At 42.7% G+C, this 14,016-nt stretch overlaps 1 protein-coding gene across 2 annotated transcripts in view; it reads left to right on the forward strand.

Annotated features, from left to right (window-relative positions):
- LOC102151175 (phosphatidylinositol-binding clathrin assembly protein-like) overlaps nucleotides 1-8,312 on the forward strand; it is a 36,106-nt gene extending 27,794 nt beyond the window's left edge. For both annotated transcript variants that reach the window (XM_038588753.1, XM_038588752.1), the window contains 2 exons: nucleotides 7,237-7,335; nucleotides 8,187-8,312. In XM_038588753.1, coding sequence (XP_038444681.1) covers nucleotides 7,237-7,335; nucleotides 8,187-8,201 — 114 coding nt within the window. In that variant the 3' untranslated portion in view covers nucleotides 8,202-8,312. The remainder of the gene's footprint in view (nucleotides 1-7,236; nucleotides 7,336-8,186) is intronic.
- The last annotated feature ends 5,704 nt before the right edge of the window (nucleotides 8,313-14,016 follow it).

The raw sequence follows: 14,016 nt of genomic DNA on the forward strand, positions 1-14,016 counted from the left end.
GTGTGTAATGACACAGATAGAGGCAGAGAGTATTCTAATTGAAAACGTTATCCTAAAGCAAACCCTAACCCTAACCCTAACCCCTAACTGCTAACTACTAACCACTAACCCATCAATCTGAGCATTGCACTTGTTGTAAACTTAGCCCTCTGGAGGGGCCTCTGAACTGCAGGACAATATGCCCATACCCTCACCACAGCCTTTACCCCAACCCTACCCTTATTCCAGCCCTACACTGAGCACTACTCCAAGATCTGAGGAAAGAAAGGATGTGGTGTGTACATGGACACACATACACACACACGCACACACACGCACTGAAGTAGGACTGACTCCACCATCAAAAAGAATGAACCCTTGCCATTTGCAATGACATGGATGGACCTAGAGGGTATCATGCTAAGTGAAGTCCTTCAGAGAAAGCCAAGTACCATATGATCTCACTCATTTGTGGAATTTAAGAAACAAAACAAATGAACAAAACGGAGAAAAGAGCGAGAGACGCAGACCAAGAAACAGACTCAACTCTAGAGAACAAGCTGGTGGTTGCTAGGGGGAGGGGGTGGAGGGGGAGGAGAGGCGATGGGGATGAAGGAGGGCACATACCCTGATGAGCACCGAGCACTGTGTGCAGTCGTTGAATCCAGTCTACCCCTGCATGGGTGGAGGGGGGACCATTTTTCCCTGTGCTTTTCTATCTCTGCTCTCCCTCCAGTGTTTTCCCATGGCCCCAAACCCCACTCCCTTCTGTGATGGAGACAAGGCAGGGTTCCACGTGATGGCATGGCAGAGGATTTAAAGATAAAGAAATTAAAAAAAAAAAAGAAAAAGAAATAAGTAAATTGTTTCTCCCCTCACGGAGCCACAGCTCCCCCTAATGGAGAGGACAGTTTGTCTCCCTGGGGTATTTGGCTCTTGGGCTGCAGGCCCTGCTTGGGGATTGCCTGGGAGCTGGGGTGTGAGAGGGGAGAGCAGAGGGAGAAACGTTAGGGAACCTTCCGACTTTCTCTGAGCTTTCGAAGTTCCCCTCTCTCACTTTTGGCCTTCTGCAGTGGTGACATTCTTTTTTTTTCTCCTTTCTTTCTTTCCCCTGTTGGCTTTTGAAGCTATATGCTCTTTTGCTATTATTTTGCTATTACGCCAGACACTAGAGCGTGCAGAGTGAAACTGAAAAGTTGAAAGCTAATGAGTAATTTCTTCTGAAACGACAGAAGAACTTCAGAAAACTTTAATTTGGATCATACTCCCTGCTGACTTAACGTGCTATTTTGCATGGCATTTTGACATGATTTTAAGAGATTTTTGGTTGTAGTAAGATGCATATAAAATGTGCCAACCTAACCATTTTAAGTGTACAATTCAGTGACATTAAATACATTCAAAATATTGCGTCACCATCACCACTATGTAGCTCCAGAATGTTTTTTATCATGTCAAACAGAACCTATATCCATTTGAAAAATCACTCTAGTAACCACTTTTCTATTTTCCAGCTCTATCAATAGGACTATCCTAGGTACCTCGTTACAAGGGCACTCACACACCCTTTGTCCTGTTGTGTCTGGCTTAGTTCACTCGGCGTAATGTCCTCAAAAGTTATCCATGTCATAGCGTGTCTCACAATGTCATTCTTTCTTAAGGCTAAATAATTTTCCATTGTATGTATTCCCCGCATTTTGTGGATTCATTCATCCATTGATGGACATTTGGGCTGTGTCCATCTTTCCTGCTGTGAACGTTGCCGTACAAATGCCTGTCCGAGTTTCTGCTTTCAATTCTTCCGATATATACCTGGACGTCAAATTGCTTGATCACGTGGTTATTTTATGGTAATTTTTAAAGATTTATTTATTTGTTCATGATAGACATAGGGAGAGAGGGAGGCAGAGACACAGGAGGAGGGAGAAGCAGCCTCCTCGCCAGGAGCCCGATGTGGAACTCGATCCCGGGACTCCAGGATCGCGCTCTGGGCCAAAGGCAGGCGTCAAACCGCTGAACCACCAGGGATCCCTATGGTAAATTTTTTGAGGAATTGTCATACCATTTACCCTGGTGGCTAAAGCACTCTCTGTTTCTAGCAGCAATGCACGAGGGTTCCAGCTTCCCAAAATACTCACCAACACTTGTTTCCTGGATTAAAAAACAAAACAAAACAAAACAAAACAAAAAACAAAAAAAAAAAAACATGATAGCCACCGCTAATGGGTGTGAAGTAGCATCTCATTGTATTTTCATTTTCATTTCCCTGCTGATTAGTGATGTTGAGCATCTTTTCACGTGCTTTTTTGCCTTTTGTGTATTTTCTTTGGAGAAGTGTCTATTCAAGACCTTTGTCCATTTTTGAATTTGGTTATTTGTATGTTGTTAAGTTATGGGTGTTCTTATACATTTTGGATTTTCATCCGCTATCAGATAAACTATTATCAAGTATTTTCTCCCATTCTGTGGTTAGTGTTTCCTCCCTTGATAGTATCCTTTTTTTAATGATAGTATCCTTAAATGCACAAAATTTCTAGAGTTTTCATGGAGTCCAGTTTAGCTATTTTTTTCTTTTGTTGCCTGGACTTTTGGTGTCATATTGAAGAATTCATTACCAAATCCAATGGGATGAAAGTTACCCCCTATGTTTTCTTCTAAGATTCTTAGAGTTTTAGCTCTTAAGTTTATAGGTCTGGTTTGCTGCTGGTTTTTCTCCCTTTTCTGCAGGAATTTTGTTGTTATTTCTTTTTATTTTGTTTTGTTTGCCATTTTGCTATTTGGGATCATTTCCCCTCTTTATTAAGTGGGGAGGGGAGTGAAGCTTAACAAGCTGAACTTGTTCTTATTGTTCAAGACTTGCAATGGGAAATTGTTAATACAAGTAGAATATCTGCAATTTTTCTGATTTCAGGCTTTTTATCCAACCTTTTTCTAACTCATTTTAGTCTGTTATTTCTGTTCGGCCTACTTGACAATGTTTTCATGATTTAAAATTATTCTTTACTTAGTTAAAAACTGTTTGCAATCAGCAGTTCTCCTTTTTATAGCTTCAGTGCATTACATAAATTTCGTGTGATGTAATCCAGTTCACGGAAACTGTGAAGTCATTCAGTCTACACAGCCTCACCGCCAATTCATCCATGTTTTTGTTGATGCTGTTAATTTTTTTTAAAGATTTTATTTATTTGTTCATGAGAGACCCAGGCAGAGGGAGAAGCAGGCTCCATGCGGGGAGCTTGATGTGGGACCCAATTCCGGGTCTCCTTGGACCAAAGGCGCCGCTAAACCCCTGAGCCACCTGGGCTGCCCAGTGCTGTTAATTTAAAAAAAAAAAAGGTTAAAAATACAGGAAAGTACAGAAAATAATAGCCATCCATGCTTCAACACCCACAATTACTAAGTGTCAACATTTTGTCATAATTTTTTCAGATCGTTTTTAATGAAATCTTACAAATAAGACCAAAATAATCTTGGCACGCCCTTAGTGCTAGTGACCCTCCACCTCTCCAGAGACCATGGTTGTGATGAATTTCTGCATGGCCTTCCACAATGCCATACTTTCTTGGTTTTCCTCCCTTCCTGGTACCTCTTTTCTTTTCTTTTAAGTTTTAGGGTTTAATTTTTTTTTCTATTTGAATGTAGTTGACAGGCAATGTTACATTAGTTTCAGGTGTACGACATAGTGATTGGACTAGTCTATATGACTGAGCCACCCAGGCCCCCCTGTAAGGCAATAAGTCTTATCAAGCCCTTTTGTTCTCATGACTTATTCCTTTCAGAACTTACTCATTCTATAACTCTTTCTTGCCCCTCTCTCCACTCCCCTCTCTTTGGGAAACAGTCAGTTTGTTCTCTGCATTGCAGGTCCGATTCTGTATTTTGTTTATTTGTTTTGTTGTTTTAGATTCCACACATGAGTGGAAGTATATGGTATTTGTCTTTCTCTGTCTGACTTATTTCCGTTAGCATAATATTCTCTGGGTCGGTTCGTGTTGTGGCAAATGGCACAGTCACATCCCTTTTCACGGCTGAGTGATGGCAGTCTTCCTCATCCACTGGTCTGTCAGTGGATGCTTGGATTGCTTCCATGTCTTGGCTATTGTCAATAATGCTGCAGCGAACATTGGGGTGCATGTCTGTTAGTATTTTCATTTTCTTGGCGTAAATCCTCAGTAGTGCAATGGCTGGGTCGTAGGGGAGCTCTATGGTGAACTTCTTGAGGACCCTCCACGCTGTTCTCCAGAGCGGCTGCACCAGCCTGCGTTCCCACCAACAGTGCAAGAGGGTCACCCTTTCTCCACATCCTCGCCAACACATTGTTTCTTGTGTTTTTTTATTTCAGCCATTCTGACAGGCATCAGGTGATATCTCATGGTAGTTTTGATCTGTATTCCCTGATAATGACTGATGCTGAGCATCTTTTCATGTGTCTGTCGGCCATCTGGATGGCTTCTTTGGAGAAATGTCTATTCGGGTCTTCTCGTTTTTTAATTGGATTGTTTGAGGGGTTTTTCAGTGTTGAGTTTTGTAAGTTCTTTGTATGGTGTGGATATTAACACCTTATCAGATATGTAATTCGCAAATATTTCTCCTATTCATTTAGTTGTCTTTTTGTTTTGTTGATGCTTTCCTTTGCTGACCTCACAGCTCTTTCCAGTCTTCATTTGGACTTCGCTGTGCGACTTCTATAATAATTAACTATATTTGCCAGTTAATCCCCCAAAGAGGTTTAGAAGAATATTATATGATTCTAGGTGTGTCTATATGCTGAACTAAGTATGGCCCCAAGCCTGGAGAAAGTAGACTTAATGGAAATATCAGGGAATGGGGTAGAGCTGAGATATCCTACAGGAAAGGATAGACCAGGGTACAAGTCCCAAAGGCTAATGCCAGTTTAGGAATCAGTAAGCAGATGACACCTATTGTTAGTATATAACAGGGACTGAAGCAAAATGTGTGAATTTCAGAGTAAAAACTGAAGGACAACAAAGCCAGGTTATATCACACAGTCTTTCCAAACGAAAGTGGACATTTCCTAGGGAGTTTACAGGAACCAGATAAAAAGTCGTTCCTTTGTATGAGTAGCATGAATGAGAAGCTACAGACCCAGGGGCATACACACCTAGATTCCCTAAAAGGATTAGGTGCTCCATCTAGTCCCCGTATGGGACAATTCCAGGGTACTGTATCTGATAGTGTCGTGGAAGTGGACCAAGATCTCAATCTTTGGGCAAGAGCGATTTTGATGATTTGTAGGCAGCACTGTTTGTAAGGCAGGAAGTCTTTTTTAAAAAAAAATTTATTTATTGAGAGAGAGAGAGAGAGAGCGCCCAGCGGTGGGGAGGGGCAGAGGGAGAGGGAGAAGCAGACTCCCCACTGAGCAAGGGGCCCAATGTGGGGCTCGATCCCAGGACCCTGAGACCACGACCCGAGCTGAAGGCAGATGCTTCAGTGACTGAGCCACCCAGGTGCCCCTGTAAGGCAGTAAGTCTTATCAAGCCCTTTGTTTAGTCCTGCAGAAGTGACAGCCTTGTACCCTGAAGATAGAGCTGGGAGCTGCTTCTAAATTGCTGGCATAGGGTTAAGACCATGAGAAGGGCAAGAGGGGATCCCGGGTGGCTTAGTCAGTTGGCTGTCTGACTCTTGGTTCTGGCTCAGGTCGTGATGCCAGGGTCCTGGGATCAAGCCCCACATCAGGCTCTCCGCTCAGCGGGGAGTCTCCTCCCTCTCTCCCTGCTCCTCCCCCTGCTTGTGCACTCTCTCTGTGTCAAATGAATAAATAAAATCTTAAAAAAAAATAAGACTTAACCTTATTATCAACTAAAATTCTATCAGTCTTTTTTCACTTCTCCAGGAGCAAAATCGACTTCATCTATTCACTTGGGAGCCTATCTCTAGCCTGGCAAGCACATTAATGTTTCTAAGTCTATTTAATATACTTTTTATCCCTTTGAATATAATGCTATTCACATGCTCAAGGCGCATGTGTTCAACATTTTCATTGATGATTTAGATAAAGATAATCTGGATGACCCAGGACACAATCCTGCAGCATATCACCAGAAACCTCTGAGCAGGTCAACGCATTAATTATTAGTCTTTAGATATGAGTCTTTTCAACAGTTTCTGATTTACCCAGTTGTCTGTGACTGTAGCCCGTAGTGCCTCATCTTGTGAGGAAAAAGTGCAATAGACACAGATAGAAAACCAGTAGGCTTGGAAAGTCATGCCAAGGAGTTTCACACTGTCTACACTCAGTGACGATCCATTTCAGAGATTTAAACAGGGAAGGAAATGGTCAGAGTCTTCTCTTAATAGAGCTGTGCAACCTCCTTGTATTTATCTTTCATGAAATGTCCTTTCATCTTTTGAACCTATTTTAACATCTGTATACAAATGCCAAATCATAGTGTTGTGCACTCTATTTTTTTATTAAAGATTTTACTTATTTTTATTTTTTTAAGATTTTATTTATTTATTCATGAGAGACACACAGAGAGAGGGGGGCAGAGACACGGGCAGAGGGAGAAGCAGGCTCCGTGCAGGGAGCCCGATGTGGGACTCGATCCCAGGACTCCAGGATCACGCCCTGGGCCGAAGGCAGGCGCTAAACTGCAGAGCCACCTAGGGATCCCTGTTCTACACTTTAAATGCATACACCTTTATTTGTCAATTTATACCTCAATAAAGCTGGAAAAAAACCTGAGCTTATCAGGTCACTGGAAAGATAATACAAACCAGAGAAATGGTAAAGCAAGAATTGATGGTGTGCCTGCCCTGCCATTCCTTTCACCAGGAAAATTTCTATGCATCCTTCACATTTAACCTTTAAATCATCATATGAAATCATATTCATGAACTAAAATATTTAATCAAAGATAAATATCCACATTGTACATTTAACATGTTCCATGTCTACCTACACACTTCCTTTCTCTTTCCCACGAGGATTGTTGGCCTTGAGATGTAGTTGTTTTTGTCATAAAGAGTCCCTTGTAGGCCTTATTGGCAGTGACTTCATCACTCCTTTTCAAGAACTCTCCTTAGGTCTTTTCCCTTCATACTTTGTCACCAGCAGCTCCTTCACACATCTAGTTCTCTCTCTAGCATTTAGCATTCCTTTTGGTTGACGTTCATTAAATGTGGTATCTATTACAGAGGGCTACGTGTCCTCTTGGTATTATTGTATTAGAATGATTAAATAGTGATTAAGTTTTCACTTTTTGATTTCTTTTCCTTTTGAATTCACATGTTCAGACTCCAACGGGAGCTTCTTTCCTGATAGGATCTCAACCCCGGATTCATTCGCAACCAGTTTTAAGGATCAGCAATCCTGCTCCATCCAAAAGATATAACGTATGTTCGAACTGCTGTTTCCTAGCCCCTTGGCAGAGATGTACAATCACTGGAGGCAGGACTGGTGTTAGAGCAGTCTTACAATATATATATCTTTTGTGTACTGGTGGTCTCTTATAGGAGAAAAACTAATTCTGACGTTTTCAGCATTATGAAAAGACACAGAACTGTGCAGACCTGGTGCTCTACACACTTGTATTGTTAAACGTCAACTGGGTTCTGATACCTACTCAGTTTTAGTCATTCATGCAACGAACCTAACTCATCAGTGCTGGAGAGATGGATAACAGCCTGCAGATCGCAGGAACAACTTCCCAGAAAAGTGATACCTAAGTTGAATCCTAAGATTTAGAAAGAGGTAGCCAGATAAAAATATAAATAGATAGGAAAGCACAAAAAGCCCCATTAGAGATCAAAGGAGGGCATGATTGACCCGGGATGGAAGGTTCCAGGGTAATGAGTGTCACATACTAGGGAGGATTTCAACTAGTAGATGTATAGATAATAGAAGTTTTGCATCGTCGGCAGGGGAAACGGCATGGGTAGAGAAGTGGATGTAGGCAATGGAAATGTGGAAGAGTGTAGGTGAAGCATGGCGGGGGACCGTGTCATTGCTTCAGAGTGTTGTTTTCGAGAAATCTTTATGAGGTTTCTTCCTTCAGTCTTTAGGTGGTGTATCGGGTCCCCGGGTTCCTGAATGCTTGTTCTAAGAGGCCTGACAAAGCTTTGGGTATTAGATCATAAGACTGACCAGACTTTTATGTAAAAGTATTTGTGATCTATTTTATAATCACAAAGAAAAATATGTAGAAATGATAAAATATTTACATACCTCTCTTTCTTTTGTGCAGTCACAATCCATGTAAAAGTACCGAAGCAAAAAGGTTCCGATTCGGAGATGAACAAAGGTGATGATCTCTCTACAGCCTGAACTCATCCACATCTTCCAAGTAAAAAACAGTTGTTTGAACATTCAATGCTTTTGAGATTCTTCAATTCAGTGTTTTGGAGGTGACACACTCTACCTCTCTTGTTTTAATAGTTCTCCTGGAAATGTTACCCTGCAAAATCATCAAAAACTAAAGTTAAATATGTTGGCAAATTAAACTCCAATAAAAAAATTAAAAAACCCTAAAGTTAATATCTTAACCTCCCCTCCCAAATAACACAAGGGCCTTAGGACGTTTTTACACTACAAGGGCATTCCCTCCCAACTAACATACTTTGGTGGTCCCACATTTTAGCCCTGCCCTATTCTGTTAGCCCCCTAGATTAAAAGTACTAGACTGGCTGGCTCAGTCAGTAGAGCATGGAATTCTTGATCTCGGGGTTGAGTTCGAGCCCCACACTCCGCATAGAGCTCACTTAAAAAAAGGATTAATATTTAGGGAAAGTTTTTACTTCAATTTAACCATGTGTTTACAAATTCTTTGTTCAACATACCTCCTTGCCCTGGAATCATTTCCCTCTTCCTGAAGCAGATCTTTTAGAAGTTCCATTAGTATAGTTATTCATGTGATAAACTCAGCTTTTGTTTATCTGAAGATGGATTTCTTTTTACTCATTATTTTTAAAGCAGATTTTATTTTTTGAAGATTTTATTTATTTATTCATGAGACACACACACACACACACACAGAGAGAGAGAGAGAGAGAGAGGCAGAGACACAGGCAGAGGGAGAAGCAGGCCCCATGCAGGGAGCCCGACGTGGGACTCGATCCCAGGACTCCAGGATCATGTCCTAAGCCGAAGGCAGACACTTAACCGCTGAGCCACCCAGGTGGCCCCTAAACCAGATTTTAAATTTAGGTATACATACAGCTTCTATCAGCATGCTTGTACAAACCTTTTTGTGGAGAAATGTGGATATATCTCTTAGGCCAATACCTAGGAGTAGCATGGCTGGGTCACAGAGTAGGTGTTTGTCTAAAATTAAGACTCCCCCAAATCTTCCAAAAACAACTATTGCACCTTATCCTACTGGCACTCTATGAGAATTCCAGATGCTCCAAATCCCAGCCAACAATCACTACTGTCAATGTTTTAAATCTTGCCTATTTTATTGGGTTTGTAGTAACATAATGTTGTGGTTTAATTGACATTTGTCTGATGAGTAAGCAACTTTTCACATGATTATTGGTCATTCCAGTCTTTTTTGGTGAAATGTCCAACTATTTGTTTGTTTTAATGTCTGCTTTGTTTTTGATTATTTGTAGTCATTTATATATCCTGAATATTGATTCTGTGTCAGATATATATTCTACAGATAATCGGTCCCAGTCTGTGGCTTGCCCATTCTTAATGGCCTCATTTGGTGAACAGGCGTCTTCTAATTTTGAAATCTACTTTATGAAGTTTTTCTTTTATGATTAGAGCCTTTTGTGTCATTAGACATAATTGATTATCCCAATGTCATGAAGATATCCCTGTTTTCTTTGAGAAGGTCTATCATTGTAGTTTTTATGTTTATGTCTATGATCCATGTAAAATACATTTTTATGTTTGGTGACGGGTAAGAGCAGAGATTTACTTTTCCATATACCCATGCAGCTGTTCCTGCAACATTTGTGAAAAGCAAATTCTTTTCCCCTTGGGTTGCCTTGGTAGATTTCTCAAAAATCAATTGACAACAAATTTAGGGCTCTATTTTTTAGTTTGTTTTGTTCCATTGAGTCATACCTCTGTCCTTAGACCAACAACACACTGTCTTGGGTCCAACAGTTTTCCGTAGGTCACAAAGTCGGGTAGTATTAGTCTTCCATGTTCATTCATCGTTTCCAAGTTTGTGTGAGGAATTTAGGTTCTCTTTGAAAATCCCATGAAAATATTACAATCAGCTGATCAGGTTTTTTTTAAAAAATATTTTATTTATTTATTCATAGACACAGAGGGAGAGAGGCAGAGACACAGGGAGAGGGAGAAGCAGGCTCCATGCGGGGAGCCCGATCTGGGACTCAATCCCGGGTCCCCAGGATCACAACCCAGGCTGCAGGCGGCGCCAAACCGCTGCGCCACCAGGGCTGCCCGCTGCACCACCAGGGCTGCCCTGATCAGGTTTTTAAAAAGGCATCCGAGAATGCTGATTGGGAGTACGCTGAATCTAGAGTTAAATTCGGGGCAAATGGACATACAGAAATGTTAACTTCTGAATCATGAATCTGGCCTAAGTCTCCTTTTATTTATTCAGGCAGTCTTTAAATTCTTTCTATTGGGAGTTTTTAATGGTAACTAGCATATTTCATTATCCAACTACGAAGTGTTTTATGTTTTTAGTTCCAATATAATGGTACTATTTAATGTCATATTCTAAGGTTTTGTTACTACTGTATGGAAGCTCCGTTCCAGTCCTCGGCCCCTCCACCTCCTTGGTCCTACCGCCCAGCCTAGTTTCTCCTCCTGCATCCATCATCTTCCCAGCCCTCCAGCACCCTCCCTTTCCCCAGTCCTGTACCCCACCCCACTCCAGTCCTCCAGCTTCTTCCTGTCCCAGGTCCCCTAGTCCTGCCCCTTCTGGTCCTCCAAACCCTCTCTTTTATCAGGTCCTCTACAAACACCCCTCTTTCTAGTCTCAAGCCCCACCCACCTTCTTCACTGCCCCCCACCCAGGACCATTACACCAGTCTAGTCCTCTCCTCAGTCCTCTTGTCCCTCCACTCTCACGACTCCTGCAAGCTCTCCCATCGCCCCAGTCCTGGAACAACTCCTCGCTGATCCCCGGCCCTCTAGCTCTTGCCACTTTCCTCTCTCATGCAATGTCCTCCCCAGCCTGGTGTCCCTGGGTCTGCACTTCTGCCTTTTCTCATCCAGCTGCTTCACTCTCCTCAGTTCTCCATCCCTTCCCACTTTACTTCCCCATTCCTGTTGCATGTCCTCTACCCCCAGCCGTGTTTCCCTCCATGAGCAGGTGCCTGAGTGTGTTCACAGTGGAGAGGAGTGTGCCCCTCCTCCAATTTTCTGTTCCCCTTTCTTCTGCCTGTATAAACCCATGCCCCAGACTCCGAGCCTGCTCAATGTCCTTTGGCCTCACCCTCTTTTTGAATTACGTTGCTCTTCTTCCCTTCTCTGGTCCTTAATTGTTTTTGCCTGCCCCTTGCTCCATCGTTATCCCCCTCTGCTCTACGCTCTCTCCGTGGTCCTTTCCTGCCTCACTCCCATTCCCCAGCTCTCACGTAGGTCTTCATTCTTCTTATGGATTTCCCCTCAGAGTAGTCTATTTATTTATTTCTTTAGATTTTGTTTATGTATTCATGAGAGACACACGGAGAGAGAGAGAGGCAGAGACATAGGCCAAGGGAGAAGCAGGCCCCCTGTGGGGAGCCCGATGTGGGACTCCAGGACCCCAGGATCACGCCCTGAGCCAAGGGCAGATGCTCAACCACTGAGCCATCCAGGTGCCCCCAACTCAGAGTAGTTTTATTTTGAATTTTGTTAGCGTTTGTGAGATTGAACATGTTTTATGTTAAAAGGAAACTTTTACATTTTTGTTAATTTTCTTTTGCCCATTTTTCAGTATGACTTGATCTCTGTGACATAATCATGCTAAATTTTCCCCCCAGTTTCTTAGTTACAATTTGAATTTGCTCTGGTATCATTTTTGTAGGAGTTATATTGTTGGTTTTTTTTTAATAAATGGGCAAATATATTGGCCTTTTCTTTTTTTGTCCCTGGATGAGCCATAGAATGTCTTACACCAAAGGTAAAGGTGGAATCACCTTGTATTTCCTTTTGGTATTTATATGATTTAGAGCTTTAAACATTGATTTTGGTAATCCATCTGGAATTTATTCTTGTATATGGTTTGTGATATCAATCTAATTTAAGTTTTTCCCAAATAGCTACCTAGCTGTCACAACACCATTAAAAAGCAGTCCATCTTTGTCTCAGTGATTTGAGCTACCACCTTTGTCATTTAATAAATCTGCCTGCATACTTGTCTGTTTCTGGATATCGTACTTTATTCTAAAGGTCTGTGTTCATGAAATAAAGAACACTGGACTTAGAGCTGAATTATTTGGGTTCTTTCTGCTCTATCCCAAGATTTGCTGTAGGACTATAGGCACATTCTGTTCTCTTTCAGGCCTTAGTGTCATCATCTGTAGCATTAGACGTTCCAGCCAGATTACTGGCGTTTCTGTGAGTCTGCACAATTTGGCACTAATCAAGTAAATCTCTACCCTTACCTGTCATGAAACATAAAAATGTATTTTACACGGATCATAGACATAAACATCAAAACTACAATGATAGACCTTCTGAAAGAAAACAGGGGATATCTTCATGACATTGGGATAATCAAATGCCCTATATTGTTAGGAGCTGGAACTTAAGTCATGGAGTTCTAGCTTCTGAGGCCTGACCTCTCCTTGAATTAGAGCTGAGTGAACTTTGGGTTCTTTGTTCCCTAGTCTAGGGTCTTACTGCATATAGGTCCATTTCTTTGGCCTGGATAGGCCTTTGGCCCTTTTCTGATAGTACAACAAGGTCACTTTATATATGTATTCATAAGGAACAGTCTGGAAGGATGTTGGGTGGAACAAGATAATGAAAGTAAAATCATTTGGTGTGCCCTTGCTACCCAATATGTGACTCTTATGACAGTAATCCTATTATCTTACAAATGGTTCATTTTTTTAGAGGGTGGAAGGTCAGAGGGAGAGGGAGACAGAATGTCAGGCCGGCTGCAGCCCAGCTCTGAGCCCACCGTGGAGCCTGTGGGGAGGCTCCATCCCACCACCCTGAAATCACGACCTGAGCTTGAAATCAAGTCTCACGCTTAACGACTGAGCCACCCCGGCACCACACAAATGGCTCATTTTTAAGATTCTTTTTTTTTTTAATTTTTTATTTATTTATGATAGTCACAGAGAGAGAAAGCGAGGCAGAGACACAGGCAGAGAGAAGCGGGCTCCATGCACCGGGAGCCCGATGTGGGAATCGATCCCGGGTCTCCAGGATCGCTCCCTAGGCCAAAGGCAGGCGCCAAACCGCTGCGCCACCCAGGGATCCCTAAGATTCTTTAGTTGTGTGTAAACTATGGGTGATAATAGTCCCTCTCAGCCAGAGCTTGCGGGGATTAGATAGCATGACTCAGTGGCTGGCACATAGGTAGATTTTAAGACATGTCAATCACGATTATTACTACATACGTATCCCCACTGAGTAAGGGAACTAACATCCTTTATTCATAATCGGGCTGCCTGGGTAGGGTTTGTGCGAGCGGATGCAGCAGCGCTTCACAGCGAAGCCCTGAGAGCAAGCAGAGGCGGGAGGAACGGGGTGGTTAGTTGTTGGAAAAGACACCAGAGCCTAAGTACGTAGGAGTGTGTAGCGCACTTGCTTTCAAAGGGTCGTGGTGGCGGGCGGTGTTGGGGCCGTCCGTCAGGCTGGAAGCCTCACAAGGGTCCTTAGGCTCCTCTATGTAGAATAGAGTCGTGAGACGTCTGAATTGGGGTGGCAACATGCTGGTCAAGGGTGGCTTTCGGGAAAGGCTGGTGCAGTGGGCGGGGTATTAAACTCGGGCCAGTGGCTCCACTCCGAAACGGACCCTCTGACAGCCGGGATGCTCGTCGGGATGGTGGGACCAGAAAGACACCAAGAGCACGGCCCCGCCTTGTCCTCTAGGTCGCAGACTCACTAGTAGCTGCTTGGGGCTGGGGTCGCTTCTGGGGTCATTCTGGAAG

This window comes from Canis lupus, chromosome X, assembly GCF_011100685.1.
Source record: "Canis lupus familiaris isolate Mischka breed German Shepherd chromosome X, alternate assembly UU_Cfam_GSD_1.0, whole genome shotgun sequence".
NCBI lineage: Eukaryota > Metazoa > Chordata > Mammalia > Carnivora > Canidae > Canis > Canis lupus.